The 15,446-nt window shown below is 42.0% G+C and overlaps 1 protein-coding gene across 8 annotated transcripts in view; it reads left to right on the top strand.

The window, feature by feature from the left end:
• Nucleotides 1–15,446, top strand: part of LOC133485627 (protocadherin-15-like) — a 215,984-nt gene that overhangs the window by 74,746 nt on the left and 125,792 nt on the right. For 5 of the 8 annotated variants that reach the window (XM_061789632.1, XM_061789625.1, XM_061789624.1 and 2 more), the window contains 2 exons: nucleotides 4,205–4,219; nucleotides 7,222–7,287. In XM_061789632.1, the coding sequence (XP_061645616.1) occupies nucleotides 4,205–4,219; nucleotides 7,222–7,287 (81 nt within the window). The remainder of the gene's footprint in view (nucleotides 1–4,204; nucleotides 4,220–7,221; nucleotides 7,288–15,446) is intronic. The other 3 variants (XM_061789631.1, XM_061789630.1, XM_061789628.1) reach the window with 1 other exon arrangement.

Raw genomic sequence — 15,446 nt, 5'->3', positions numbered from 1 at the left:
GATTGATTGAAACAATGTCCCTCGTGGACAACATCACTTGTTAACTTTGTTGTTCTTTAACTTCAGTACTCCCCTGGGGGAAGGGTTTTCATTTATCGCTTGCTGAAATGTTATTTTTATTTTTTTCCAGTTGAAGCCACAGGAAAGAACAGGCAATTGAATGGCGAGGGCGGGAGGAAAGTTTTCGTTTTGAAGAAAAAAACAGCAAATAAATGTCACTGAGCAGAAGTCATCGTTCCACTGCCTTGTTGCTCCGGATGTGGTCCACAGACTACCTTGTGAGGGCTTCACTAGTTTTTTGTATTAATGGTTTAAAATGGTCCCAAAATGTCGCAACTTACACACTCTACATTAGTCTATAGTGTAAACTATACAGGGAGTTCGCAGACTAACTAGTGTGTGTGTGTGTGTGTGTGTGTGTGTGTATATATATATATTTATATTTTTAATGGATTGGTAAATAATGCATTTTTATCGAATGGCACGGTCTTTGAGGGAAATATATTTAGATTTGATTTCCAGGAGTCTACAAATTTATTGCTCACATCCATTAATGTTATGTTTTGTGACAAAGGTGGCCATTATTTTTTACAAGTAAAGCCTTACAATTCTTAGGGTGCAAACTAAATTAAGTTAAATGTTTCGATTTGCATCTTATAACAGTTATTTCCTTGTGATAAAGCTCCCTATCAGCAATTACACATCAATGAAATGAAATGGAATTTTAGAAATGAAAATGTTTTGTTTTGTTTTGTTTTTTGTATTTTTTCACATGGCTCAAAAGCATCATATGCACATCATATGTATGTGTGCATATGAAGCTTTACAATCTGATGCTGAGCCAAATTACTGCCCTGTCTCAGCTCTGCTGAATAATATTTCCATTTATTTTAAGCCACGGTGGTGAACACAAATAAACGGCAATGTGCTTGGAAGCCAAGCCAATAAATGTGCATGCTCACAAAAATCTGGAAATAATGACTGCCTGATCATGTTAGTAGGTAGTAAAGTTGGAAAAAGCACCACACAAGACTGAACAAGAATGTTCGCTCTCATGCAAATGCGAAGACAACAGGGTAGGTGCCCTGGCTGCTCCACCGACAGTAAAGACCACCAAAAATGACTTGACAGAGCTACATTCAGCGTAGTGGTTAGTTATATTTGGAATCGTTTGTTTTTATTTGTTTTTCTATGCAGGTCCGTCGGAATATATTTTTACGAGAAACCCATTCGTGGCACAGGAAAGGTCGGGGACAGCTACAGTTTCCGGAAGAAATATCAGCGACTTTGTCATTGATGAATCGACTTCGACTCGACTTTTATCACGTTATCAGCAGTTTAAAAATGTCTTTTTAGAGGGATACTTATTGTTTTTAGTGAGAGGAGTGGATGATGGATGGATGGATAGTTAACTGTCTCGCTCATCTTAACACAACATGAGATGTCACTATAACAGGGATTGAATGTTGCCATGGCAAATACATACTGTATACATGATGCCATTGCACATTATCAACATATTCTATTCGTGCTATATAGTTATTTTTAGAGGGGGCAATCACATTGTTGGATGGCTGGACGAATGAACAGATGACTGCTTTTTATAAACAGATATTAGAAACGGTCCATGTCATATAGCCAAGGCCGTGTTTGAAGTATATGATTGCTTTCACATTAACTTTGCATCAATATTTCCGACACAAACTCTCACACACACGCGCAAAGTAACTTTTCCTTCTCTCCTCACATTAGTGCTCCCTCACTCAGTCTACCTCACAGAGACTATTCTCAGGACACATTTGCATACTTATGTTTTGATGCAGCCTCTTGTTTATTCCTCAGTCGGCAACGACCGTTATCTACTTAGTCGGTTCAATTTGCACCTATTATGGGAGACTCGCTTCCGCTTTCATTTCCGCAGATGGGAGCAGGTTGCCTAATTATTTTATGAAACCCCAGGTGGGGTGTGCTTGAGGAATTAGCCGTGCGGTTATTAAACCAAGAAAGTGGAGCGAGTGCGCTGAAGCAGAATTTAGATGCACCTAATCAGTCATGCGTGAAAAAAAAAGTTGTTTGACTGTGTTTTATTGCCGTTTGATGGCTAAGTGCCGTGCGTGTCTGTCCGCCAACAGCACGGCCTAGCTCTTGATCAAAATACGCTCGGCATGCATATTTCATGTGACAGCGCAGCACGCTCTTGCACCTGCAACAGGTGCGCGGTTGTTGCGCGACAGCAGGCCGGTGCGAAACCTTAGACTGTGACTCAACGCGGTGTCACTGACTCGCTGCTTGACTGCCTTGGCCTCTCTGATGACACACTATCGTGTAAGAGGAGACCCCGTCTGACAGCATGTTGCAAGGGATTCGATTCCTCAAAATGGCCCAAATGCTCAAAATATGTAATAAACATTGTTGGCAGCATGGTGACAGAGTGGTTAGCATGTCTGCCCTATACACAAACATGCATGTTGGGTTCACTGAAGACTCGAAATTGGCCATTGATTATATGGTAGTGGAAATACAGCGTTCTCTCATTTAAAAGATTTTGTTTTAACAGCAAAGTAAACTTAATCTATTTGAGGTGGATAGGAACCGAGCCCTGCCGTGAATCGCGAAAATCGGAGTAATTGACGCCCTCCTCTCAAAAGGGTCACCTGTAGACGTCACAAGATTGTGGTAAAGCACTGATTGGGGTAAAGCACTCCTCAACTCACTTGAACAGAATTCTTTCACACCCAGAGGCAACAAGATGGCAGCAAAGTACTATTTTTGTCTCAATGAAATGCCTCAACTCACTTCAACATAGTTCCTTGACACCAAGATGCAACAAGATTGTGGCCAAGCACTGTTTTTGTCTAACTGAAGCTCCTCACCTCACTTTGACATGGTTTCGTAGCACCAAAATGCAACAATATGGCAGCAAAGCACTATTTTGTCTTAATGAAACTCCTCAACTCATTTCAACATAGTTCCTTTATACTAAAAAGCCACAAGATGGCAAAAAGTACTATTTTTGTCTGAGTGAAACACCTCTACTCCAATATACATTAATTCCTTGATACCGCGACGCAACGACATTGCAGCAAAACACTAATTTCATCTAAATGAAACTCCTCCACTTGCTTCAACATAGTTCTTTGAAACCAAAATGCTACAACATGGTGCCAAAGTAATGCTGTCAAAGTAATGTTTTGATTGCTTTGGCCTGAGCATAAAAACACAAAAGGTGTTTTTATTTGTTTATTTTTTTAATTATTATTTATTTATTTATTTTTGCAGATAACAAATAAATAATAGGTCCCTCAAAAATTTGCAAATAGGTGAATTCGCAAAAGCCCAACAGCAAATATGCGGAGGTTCTGTGGGAAAGAAGAGCCACAGTCACACCGATGCACTTTTGAGCTCTTTATTGAATGCCAGGAGCTGCTGTCGGCCACAGCTCATGCCCAGGCACTCACTTGATAATGCAGGCCCCGCCTCTTAAAGGCACATGCATGTACACACTACAATACATACGGTATTTTCTATCCAGTATATTTTATGCTTGTAATTTGGTTTTTCTTTTAAAATGTTTACAATGTGTTGAAAAAGTGTGTTTAATAATTTTAAGTGTGTTTAAAGCATAAATGAGGGGTAAAACTTTAAAAAACATATATTTATATGATCAATCTATATTACAGTTTTTCCTACCTACAGTATTGCAAGTGGGTTCGGAACGATCAATAGGGGTTCACTGTGTTCACTGAGGTGTACCCCACCTCTCGCCCAAAGTCAGCTGGGATAGGCTCCAGCCCACCCGAGACCCTCATGAGTACATGTTCTCTAGAAAATTGATGTTCGATGTTTTATCCTGATAGGAAAAAGTTTCCCTGCTAGAGAAAGAGCTTGCACTGTGCCCACCACCCCCACCCCACCACACACACACACACACACACTCCCAAAAGGAACATCAATTACTGAGTGAGCTTCAGTGTTTGAATTGATTCATATTTATAATGCAGCCTCTATCTCGCGCGGGCTAATATCAGCCTGGCAGCAGAAGTAAATGTGATCCCATAATGCATTTCTCCGATGTCTCGCCTCCTTTTTCAGTGCTCTAATAAGTGCTCAGCTTTATAATGATATTTTTTTCCCCCCCCGACTGTTTCACCCTTTTCTTTCATGCTTCTGCTCTGTTTCTCTCTGGCTCTACTAACCTCTTCAGACTGGCAATACGAGGGTAAGAGGGCTGTTGTTTTATTTTCCTCGCCGTGTCATCAACCCCCCACTGAAAGACAACCTTTCCCCCTTTATCGGCTTACCTCCCTGCTGGCCCATCTGGCGCCCTCTCTCATTACCTGCGTCCCGTGAGCTCGTCGCATCTCGCCCGACGTGACCTCCATCTGCGACGCTGTGTATTTTGCCACCGCTTCGACCGCCCTGCTTGTCTGCTTTCACTGTCACGCTGTCCCTGCCACCTGCTATTTAAAAAAAAATAATAATAATAATAAAGAAAAAAATAATAATCTGTCACCTGTTTTGTTACCCCCTTACTATAATGAATATGTCTGTTTTGTCTTTTTTTTTTTTTTTTTTTTTTTAAATATACAGTTGAACCTCCCATGTCGAATACAATCCATTCCGGGATGTTGATTAATGTTGCTGATGCATTCCAGGCTCACCGTGAACGTTCTCCATATGGAGAGACCAGAAAAAAAAACTAACATTTTACCACTTCCACACTCTTTGAATGCATTTAAACTCATCAAAACAGTCTTAAATTTTGTAAAACAGGCGCCTGTTCTCGATCGCTCATTGTCAAGAAATTATATAGCATCACTCTGAGGAAACTAAGATGACTCCCTTGCTCGTACAGTTAAAGAATGTAAAGCATGCTTGTGTCAAGCTGCTTATTGTCACTCCCAGTTGAAGTTTACTGTAAAACTGACACATCAAACTAAAGAGAACTAAAACCCCAATTCCAATGAAGTTGGGACGTTGTGTTAAACATAAATGAAACCATGATTTACAAATCATGTTCAACCTATATTTACATTTAATGTTCAAACTGATAAACTTAATTGTATTTAGCAAATAATCATTAACTTAGAATTTTATGGCTGCGACACGTTCCAAAAAAGCCGGGACAGGTGGCAAACAAGACTGAGAAAGTTGAGGAATGCTCATCAAACACCTGTTTGGAACAGCCCACAGGTGAACAGGATAATTGAGAACAGGTGGGTGCCATGATTGGGTAGAAAAGGAGCCTCCCTCAATCGCTCAGTCATTCACAAGCAAAGATGGGGCGAGGTTCACCTCTTTGTGAACAAGTGCGTGAGAAAATAGTCGAACAGTTTGACAATGTTCCTCAATTGAAAGAAATGTAGGGATTTAATCATCTACGGTCCATAATATCATCAAAAGGTTCAGAGAATCTGCAGAAATAATTGCCACCACATGGGCTGAGGAACACTTCAGAAAACCAATGTCAGTAAATACAGTTCGGCGCTAAATCCGTAAGTGCAACTTGAAACTCTACTATGCACAGCAAAAACCATTTATCAACAACACCCAGAAACGCCGCCGGCTTCTCTGGGCCCGAGCTCATCTAAGATGGACCGATGTAAAGTGGAAATGTGTTCTGTGGTCCGACGAGTCCACATTTCAAATTGTTTTTGGAAATTGTGGATGTCCCGGCCAAAGAGCAAAAGAACCATCCGGAATGTTATGGACGCAAAGTTTAAAAGCCAGCATCTGTGATGGTATGGGACTGTGTTAGTGCCAATGGCATGGGTAACTTACACATCTGTGAAGGCACCATTAATGCTGAAAGGTACGTACAGGTTTTGGAGAAACATATGCTGCCATCCAAGCAACGTCTTTTTCCTGGACGCCCCTGCTTATTTCAGCAAGACAATGCCAAACCACATTCTGCATGTGTTACATCAGCGTGGCTTCGTAGTAAAAGAGTACGGGTGCGAGACTGGCCTGCCTGGAGTCCAGACCTGTCTCCCATTGAAAATGTGTGGCGAATTATGAAGCGTAAAACACGACAACGGAGACCCCGGACTGTTGAACAGCTGAAGTTGTACATCAAGCAAGAATGGGAAAGAATTCCACCTACAAAGCTTCAACAATTAGTGTCCTCAGTTCCCAAACGTTTATTGAATGTTGTTAAAGGAAAAGGTGATGTAACATAGTGGTAAGCATGACCCTGTCCCATCTTTTTTGGAACGTTTTGCAGCCACAAAATTCTAAGTTAATGATTATTTGCTTAAAAAAATAAAGTTTATCAGTTTGAACATTAAATATCTTGTCTTTGTAGTGTATTCACCAAAATGTTCAACCAAAATGCAATTTCCTCTAATAAAAGTTTTTAGCTTCATGCTAACCTGTAATACGAAACGCTGTAGGTGGGCTGACAGAAATTTGCAAAGATGTTACGGTAATTATACACCTTCAAATAAATTCTACTTGAATACACACGGAGCAGCAACCCATACAAACAGAGCATTCAACAAAAGACACTTAAACACTAAAATGTTCAACCAAACCATATAATTTTGTTTAAGGAAAGTGCACTAGCTAGCAGTTAACATATAATGAAAAAAACGGCATAGTCGGGCTAACGGAAATGAGCATTTATGTTACGGTATTTCTAAACCTTCAAACGACATAAACACACACAGAGGAGCAACACATACTACAAACAAAGCATGCAACAATTCTCACGGGCTTCTGCTCGCTCTACTCTGTAAGAACGAGTATTACTGGAGTTCAGTTTGGGACCTTCTCTGCCTCTTGCTCTTAATTATGCTGCATTTTCTTTTCTCATTCTACTTCTCATATCACCCCTTGTCGAGGCTGTTCCATTTGTTGGATTAAATATATATATTTTTTTAAATCCAAAGAAAAAGCTATGAACTGATGTCTAGCATTCACCAAATGCTATGTTTTGCGACTTGAGCGAAATTTCCAATTGAATTCCAAATTGTATGACCTACTGCGGAGGTTCCACTGTACTGACACCATACTATACTGTGCATAATGTTTCTTTAACACAACGTACTGTAGCCTATAAGCGTTAGCATTGAGTAAGATTTGATATGAAAAGTAATGGACTGTGATTACGTGAAAACCAACACTTTTGGGGGTGTACTGAAAGAGCTTGTTTTCCATGTTTACTGTTTCCACTTAATAATTTGCAATGAGTAAATCTGAGTTTTCTTCCTGCCTTGACAGAGTGTAAGCTGTCCCGGCCCGGCCCCCCCGCTACGATAGTGACCATCGACGAGGAAAGCCCCAATGGTATGTAGCCAACAGAGCCCCGACAGCCACGTTTCCACCAGTTGGGTTCATGTGGGTCCGGTTCGGAATGCCTCACCCTGATGGCTGGCTTGCGTTTCTACCGCGGGTGTCTTGGCAAAGCAAGTTTGACACCATAGCAGCAGGACTGTTTCCCTTATACACAAGTACATCAAACTCGACCCCAATGAAAGAGTATTGAATCGCGGGATGGTATGTGTTGGGTGTTTTGTGAGACAAGAGAAATGCTAAAGAATGTGTACAGTTCCAAATTGAATTGTACTGCACCGCTTGTTGGGACTGGATGTTAAGTGACAGAAATCACAGGAGTTGGGCATTCCCGGGTTCACACGGTTGCAATGTTCCTTATTCAGAAAATTCGATGCACGGGACTGGGACTATTGCTTTCAGCACAAAGGGGTGTGAGCAGTTAGTCTTGGGTGTTAACTTCACACATTTGTCACGGATTTTAGCGATCCCCTGATACGCAAGTGGCCCCTGTTACACCTCTGACAGTCTAGGGCTGCAACGATTGATCAAATAACTCAAATGATTCAAGCATGTGATTATCCTTGTTCATCCAGGTTGTTTCATTCTCGGGGCATTGAACTAGACTGTTCTGGTTGTCTGAGAAAACATTTTGGCTCTCATCCAAGCAGGCTTCATCAGTTCACGCAACAAGGCTAAATTAGTACTCACTAGCCTTAAACAATTCAATTACCCAAAAAAAAGGTCGAAGTAAAATCTCAGCCTTGAAGCTTTCACGGGAATCATTTTTTCACACGGACTAATGTTACAGCAGACACTCACCGCACTGTGTAGAAATAAGTTAATAAGGAGGAATTAGTGCGTAAAACAGGAATGTTCAAAGGTTGGGATAATTTTGCATTCAAAAAATAGAAGTCTACTGCAAAACAGACCTGGCTTACACAACAACATGTCTAAAATTGCTGACACAAGGTCATGTTAACATCGTTTGCTAAGTTAGTATGGCCCACCACCAGTAGTAAGAGCACATTGTAATGCCCCAACAAGTGGTCAAGGATAGACAATTCCGCCGGTGCACTCTCAATCGTGTGCCTCGCCTGCTGCCCGGACGGAGATAGCTGGGATAGGCTTCAGCACTCCCGCGACCCTTGTGAGGATAAGCGGCTCAGAAAAGGGATGGATGGATGGATGGATGGATGGATGGATGCTTCAACCGACGCCCAGACTGGCTCGCAGTTAGCCAAGAACGGCCCTATCCAACACTGTTGACATCTGGAAAATTTGCAGTATGCCAAGAAAGAGTGCTGAATTGTGGGATGTATTTTGGGACCCTTACCGTACCAAACTGAACTTGGAGGAAGTGGATCTAAAGTGACTGCTCCCCCAGTGTTTGAATGGTTCTCTCTTTGCATTGGCTGGACTCCTTACACTCCTTTTGCACCAAACTCCCCCACTTGGGTGTCGCTACCTTCCGCACAGGCCAGCGAGCATGTGTGCAGATGGTGTTATACGGCGTCATATGTGTGCAAGACAAGGATCATTGATGCTCGGGGCGGACATGACAGACTCAAGTCGGTCTTCTGTCTTCCATCCCCTCCCCTCCATTTCACACACACCCATTACTCATTATCCTTAACCTATTCTTTGGATAGCGAGCTGTCTGCATGCGGCTGACGAGCGTGTCGCCCGCGTGATGGATCACTAACGTGTGCTCTTGAGAGGGGGAGCTCTGTGTTCATGGGAAATGCTGATGTCTAAATGGCACAGGTGTGTGTGTCCTGGAGGTATTAGCATTAGCAGAGCTTAATGAGGGGGCAGGGTTGAGTCAGGGAAGCTTGTTCATGCTGACGGAATGAAAAGGAAAACTGAAAGAAAATAAGCAACGACTTTAACCCTTACATACTGTTCAGGTAAAAATTTGACCTGTTATGCCATTTGACAGCAATACAAATGCACAAAAAGTCATTCTTTTACCCTGAAATTGGACCCAAAATACACAAAAATCTAAATATCTAAAAATGTCATACTTGTGTACAGGTGATAAAAGCTTTGTATATACACTGAGACGTTACTGGGTCACATTCCATAGATGTGTGTTTTATTTTTTTCATTTTTTGAGTGTGAGGAAGCTTGAAACAGTCCTGAAAACTGTCTGTTTCCGCCATATATGCACAGGTTTGCAGATTTGCAGAAACATGCAGCTATTGGTGTTTCAAAGGTCATGGGGGAATCTCAAAACAGTAAAAGAGTCCAAGTTACGTGTGTACATTATGTGTGTTTTTATGTGTCAGTGTTCACGGGGGAGTTTGAGCTGTCTGTGTTTCTACCACATTTGCACAGGTTCGCAGAAACATGCACTTCTTGTCATTGTACATTTATGGGGGACTCTACTAAATCGACTTAAAATAAGTCGACGAAAAATTTCTGCCTCAAAGCTCGGGACCCCCCCCAAAAAAGTTCATCCCAGAACCATTCCTAACATATGCAGTTTAAGGATTAAAATCCATCCTTCCTAAATAACAGTAAAATGCATGTTAGTAGTAATAACAAACAAACAAATAACAAATTAATAGTGGCAGTTATTATCCGATTAGTCGACCAATAGTCAATAGGAGAAACGATTCTAAAAAGATTTGATAGTGACGGCCCTATTTGAGATAGAGAATTATCATGAGGATATTCTGAAATGACCCAGAACATTCTACTGTATGTGTGCGTGGAAAATTAACAGTATGTAAGGGTTAAGTGCATGATGGCAATATAAGTTTAGGATTGCAGGCGTGTACAGCTGTAATTTGGAGCTTGGCTCAATGCTTGGAGGACGGATGAGCACACGCCCGAAAGCCCTGCTGATGCAACTTACTTGCGTGCGTGCGTGCGTGTGTGGGCTTTGCGCTAATCCCCCGCTCATAAAGTGCTCATTTACCTGCGAGAGGACTCCCTTCGGGCTCCGGCGTCCCTTTATACTCATCTCCGACCGTGACGAAGCAACCCGCCGTGCGTCCTCGTCGTAATGGAATGTAAAACAGGCCAAGCCGATGTTATTGACCAAAGTAATGTGTCCCGGACGCCTCCCCGGTGAGGTGTTCCGGGCACGTCCCACCGGGAGGAGACCCCGGGGACGACCCAGGACACGCTGGAGAGACTACGTCTCTCGGCTTGCCTGGGAACGCCTCGGGATCCCCTCGGAAGAGCTGGAGGAAGTGGCTGGGGAGAGGAAAGTCTGGGCTTCCCTGCTGAGGCTGCTGCCCCCGCGACCTGACCTCAGATAAGCGGAAGGCAATGGATGGATGGACGACTTTCATCTCATTGCCATGGCACCAAAAATGTAGAAGTGGCGCACGATAAGGGTGCGTCCTTCTCGAGGCCTTTCCTAATCATTGATTTAAATATGTCCATAAAATGGACAAAACAAAACACAATCACCTGAGTGTAATTATTGTACATCCCACTGGCAGGAGGCAGTGGATTGAATTTGTTCACCTAGATTGTTTTCACTTTAGTTTTTTTTTCATAGCAGTTCTGTCCATGCAAAACTCTAACCACAACTTGATTCAATTGTGTGGACGTGATTGTTGATTCATAGGGTCCTGAACCAATTGCCGGAAAATAGAGAGCACTACTTGGATTTCAACCTGTTGTTTTCAATTTCGACTAATTTGTTGTCTAAAGAATGAAGTTGAGATACAGCTGTGTGCCTTTCCAACACTCCTAAAATCATTCTGCATTTATTCTCACCAACCCCATGAAAATAAACAACATACTATGAAAAACTAAGCGACTACAGTTGTGCCTTGAGATACAAGTGACCCGACTTATGTTTTGTTTTTTTGACTTGCAGGCAAAAATACAATCGGTGTATGGTGGCAATAAACTCAACTCACTTCACAATAAGCATTACAAATGACAAATATTGAACAGTTCTTCAAAAAAGAGGCTTGAAGTTTTCTGTCACACTAAACATAAAACAAAGAGAATGACATGTGTTTAAAACAACCACATAGCTGAGCCTTTAGCCTGCTAGCATAATGCTAACACGTCATTGGAATCTAATATATACCACTGTAAGCAATATTTGTAAACAAACGGTACATTTAACAGTACTCACAGTCATATTCTTTATGCTGTGCGAGGAACTGAGACAAACTGAGGACATCTATACTGTACAGACTAGTACAGTAGATCTGTCTGTCTGTCTGTCTTTGGCCAGGAGGCCAAGGCAGGCAGCAGCACAATGGCCTTTGAAATGATGCAAAGTGTGACAAAAACCCATGTCGTTACTGTATTGGCTCAATAAAAAAAAAAAAAAAACACTTTTGTGTGTGTGTGTGTGTGTGTGTGTGTGTGTGTGTGTGGGTGGGGTCAGACTGGAATGGATTAATGGCATTTCCATTCATTTCAGTGGGGGAAGATGATTTGAGATACGAATTATTTGAATGGCGAGCTTGGTCATGGAACAAATTAAACTCTTATCTGAAGAAGAGATAGTCCAGTGGCTGTCTCTTGACAATGTTAAGATCCTCACCCAGCCAAGCTGCCAAGTCATGGGCGGAGACATTTGGAAATGCTGTGGCGGTGGTATTATGTAAATTAGCCACACTGTTACGTCACAATCCGGGAACATTTACAACGGTTTGCTCGCAGGCACGTTGTCGAAAAGAGGCAGCTCACGAAAGATTGACTTGGTTGTGTAATTGTATTATAGTGACTCAAACAAGCAATTAAAAAGTACATTTTACATAATATGCCCTCTTGAACTGAACCTGAGCAACTGATTTTACTCCTACCATGCATTTTTTATTTTCTGTTTCTGTCCTTAAACTAAATAAACGCGCACTCTGACTCTCATGGGCTCCTCACAGGATACATTAACTTGACGGCGAGAGAAGTTCGGTGTTCACTTCCACCTGTCAGAGCACTTCAGTTTTTATCAGCAGTACTCTGTGATACAATTCTCTTTGTTTCTTTAAAACAACAGAAAACAAAGTTTGACACACCCTTTGAGAAGTAAGACCTTTTCTTGTTTTTTTTTCTCCCATCCAACTTTTTGTTGTCGTTTTATTGCTTGTTTTGATGGAGATTTTTTTCAACTTCACAGAATTTCTGAGTAGTCGCAAGGGGATATTGCTGTCGAGGAGTTCAAATGAAGCATGCTGTTTAATTTATCTAAGCCGCCGCTTCAGGTGCGGCACACACAAGCACATACCGCCTTGGCTGTCTTCTACAGGCTCCTTTTATTTATTCGGCCGAGCAGATACATTTGAAGCAGTTAATTAGATTGGCGATTTAACGGATAAGAGCAGTGGATGTCAGCGGGGGGGGAGCGGCTGGATCACATTTCTCATCTGGTTGATGCAAAAGGCTAGTGACGAGTCACCATAAACAAGGACACTTTCTCCCGGCTTTTATCTTGTCTCTGTCAATGTATGATTTCTACCAACTGTTGCCTCGAGTGGTAGGCGGCTTCCATATTGGCAAATGAGTGCAAATCACTACCGAAGGCCTTTATGCAAGAGCAGTCAATTTAGTGCTCTTTTTTTTTTTTTTTTTTTAAATGCTGTATGTGTCAGTGTGGATTCGCCGTACTGATAAATGACTGCGTCGTAAAAGGTAACACCCACTTGAACAAAACACTTAAGTCCTCGGCATGCTGATGTTATGAGTTGTCTCAAGGATTGTTTCACAATCTTAATTGAGGCGAGGCATGCATTTTGCATGAGCAAAATCGCACGTCATCTCAATTTACTCACGAATTGACGTGAAATCTTGGCCTGTTTAATTGAACACAAAGCCGATATACTCACAGGAAGCCGTGACTTAATTCTGTTGTCTGTCCCCACTGTCGCTGCCTGAGCAGTCATAAGTGTTAATGTTATTTCAAACAGTTTTTATTTGCCCGTACAGTTAAAAAAAGACAGTCAATTCACTTCCGTTTTTCCTATGGGAGAAAATCATTGTTTTCCCATTATGAAAACTGAAATAACTGATAAAAATAATTGTTTGCATCATTTTGTATTCCATTGTTTGAAGATGGATAAACCTACAAAGTGGAACGTAATATGTCCCTGGGCACAGGTTGATTTCCAAGTTGTTGTTTCGAAATAACTTCCGCGTAGGGAAAAAATGTCAAATGAATTGACTGTCGTCTTTTGTTAAACTGTGCAGGCAAATATAAATGGTTTTAAATGACATAAACATTCCTCACCGCTTGGGCGGCGACAGAGGGGACATCCACAACAGAATTAAGTCACGGCTTCCTGTGAGCACATCGGCTTTGTGTTCAATTAAACAGGTCCAGTTTTCACACTGATTAGGTTGCTCAACAACCCGAAGTTGGTAAAAAGCTTTATCATTTTCCAAAGATATCCGCCGCATGGCTGCTGACTTCCAGTACAGCCCTGACTTCCACTGACTTTGCACGAACGCCTGCTCCAATGTCAATTGGCTAGCCGTGAGTAAGCAAATAATATGCTTATCAAAAATGCAAAGCCTTAACTGAGCCAAATGCTGATGGCTTCACATCTGCCTGAAAAGGAAGTGGATTGACTTTAGGGACACCCAGTCGATCCTTTTACTTGTATTCCACTCGTCCACTTCGTAAACACTTGCACTCTGTGCGATGACGGTACACTGAAATGGTTATGTTGAGACTTTTGAGCCACCTTGTCCATGTCCGACTCGAAGACAGCACGTCATCATTACTTGATGCACTTGTGTTCACTTTAAAGTTCTCTAGCCAATCAGTGGTGTGGTAGTGAGACCACTCTTTGGAACAAAACAACATCCGTGGTTTTTTTTCCTCCCCCAGCTCGTCTTCAAATTTGACCCAAAAGTCAGCCTGGTAGAAGCTCGTCATGTAGAACGAGAGCGGGCAGCCTCGACGACTATGAATAGAGCAAAGACACTCCAAACTTCTCCAGTTTCTCGACTATATTCCTCATCTTAAGGATCCATTTTGCGCTACTTCGCCGTCATTCTCGACCGCTTCCCTTAGGAGAGCCCGTAGTTAAGAGCAGCCTTGTGTCATTAAAACGCCGCCGCGAACTGAAAGGCAGATCGTTATTACCTAGCAACCTCTTTTAAAAGGGCTTTTTTTTCCCTCCATAGCAAAAATACCAGATGGCCGCCGGTTTGCCTTGAGGATTCAGAGGTGTCAAGGTGGCTCTGAAATCTAACCGGTTTAAACAATTAATGAGATGAGCCGGCCTGTGCGACTTCAGATCTGTCGCTACGGGCTCATTATTTTCTCCTTTTCAATTTAATTCAGTCATCTACACTATTAGGCTTCATCTAGCTCGTTATTGGTGTGGCCATACTTTTATCGTTTCCACGACAACAGTGTTTACCGTACCTGCTAACATAATACCGGTATTCTTTTCCGTTTATGATTCGTAATGAAATGTCACAAGGACGGCATTAAGGTATTATGTTGTTTAATCTCAATGCACGTTTACCTTAGCTTAACCATGAATTTGTGAGAGTGACGACTAGACATATTTTTAGCAATTACGTTAGCTTAATAGTATAAATGCCCAAGTCGTTTTTTAACATTTTCAGAAAACAAGGACAAAAAAAAATCCAACAGGTGCCTCGATCCAACCTTTGCGAATGATCATGACTGAGAATCTACACAGATATAGCGAATAATACACCATTTTTAGCAATCACATTTTTAATGTTATTTTTATGGTAAGTTAAAAAGGACATCGGCAATTATGCTATTAGGCTCCCACATCCCAAAAACATGCATGGTAGGTTGATTGAAGCCTCTAAATTGCCCATAGGTGTGAATGTGAGTGCGAATGGTTGTTTGTTTCTATGTGCCCTGCGATTGGCTGGCAACCAGTTCAGGGTGTGCCCCGCCTCCTGCCCGATGATAGCTGGGATTGGCTCCGGCACTCCCTCGCGCGACCCTTGTGAGGAGAAGCGGCTCAGAAAATGGATGGATGGATGTGTTGCGCCACTGTTTGTGTTGAAACATCTGTTTGTTAGCCCGTGTATGGCGTTTCCCCCGTGTTAGCATTAAGCTAGCAGACTTTAAGGCAAAGTGATGTGGTTGTTTTCAATACACATGTAATTCTCTTATTGTATTTGTTGACGTTTATTTTGACAGAAAATGTCGACTGGGAGTGGCAATAAACAGCTTGAAGTGGGTTTTTTTGAAACTGTTGCCA

Source organism: Phyllopteryx taeniolatus, chromosome 11, assembly GCF_024500385.1.
Source record: "Phyllopteryx taeniolatus isolate TA_2022b chromosome 11, UOR_Ptae_1.2, whole genome shotgun sequence".
NCBI lineage: Eukaryota > Metazoa > Chordata > Actinopteri > Syngnathiformes > Syngnathidae > Phyllopteryx > Phyllopteryx taeniolatus.
The sequence above is the reverse complement of the archived record's forward strand: the minus strand, read 5'-3'. Positions and strand labels throughout refer to the sequence as shown.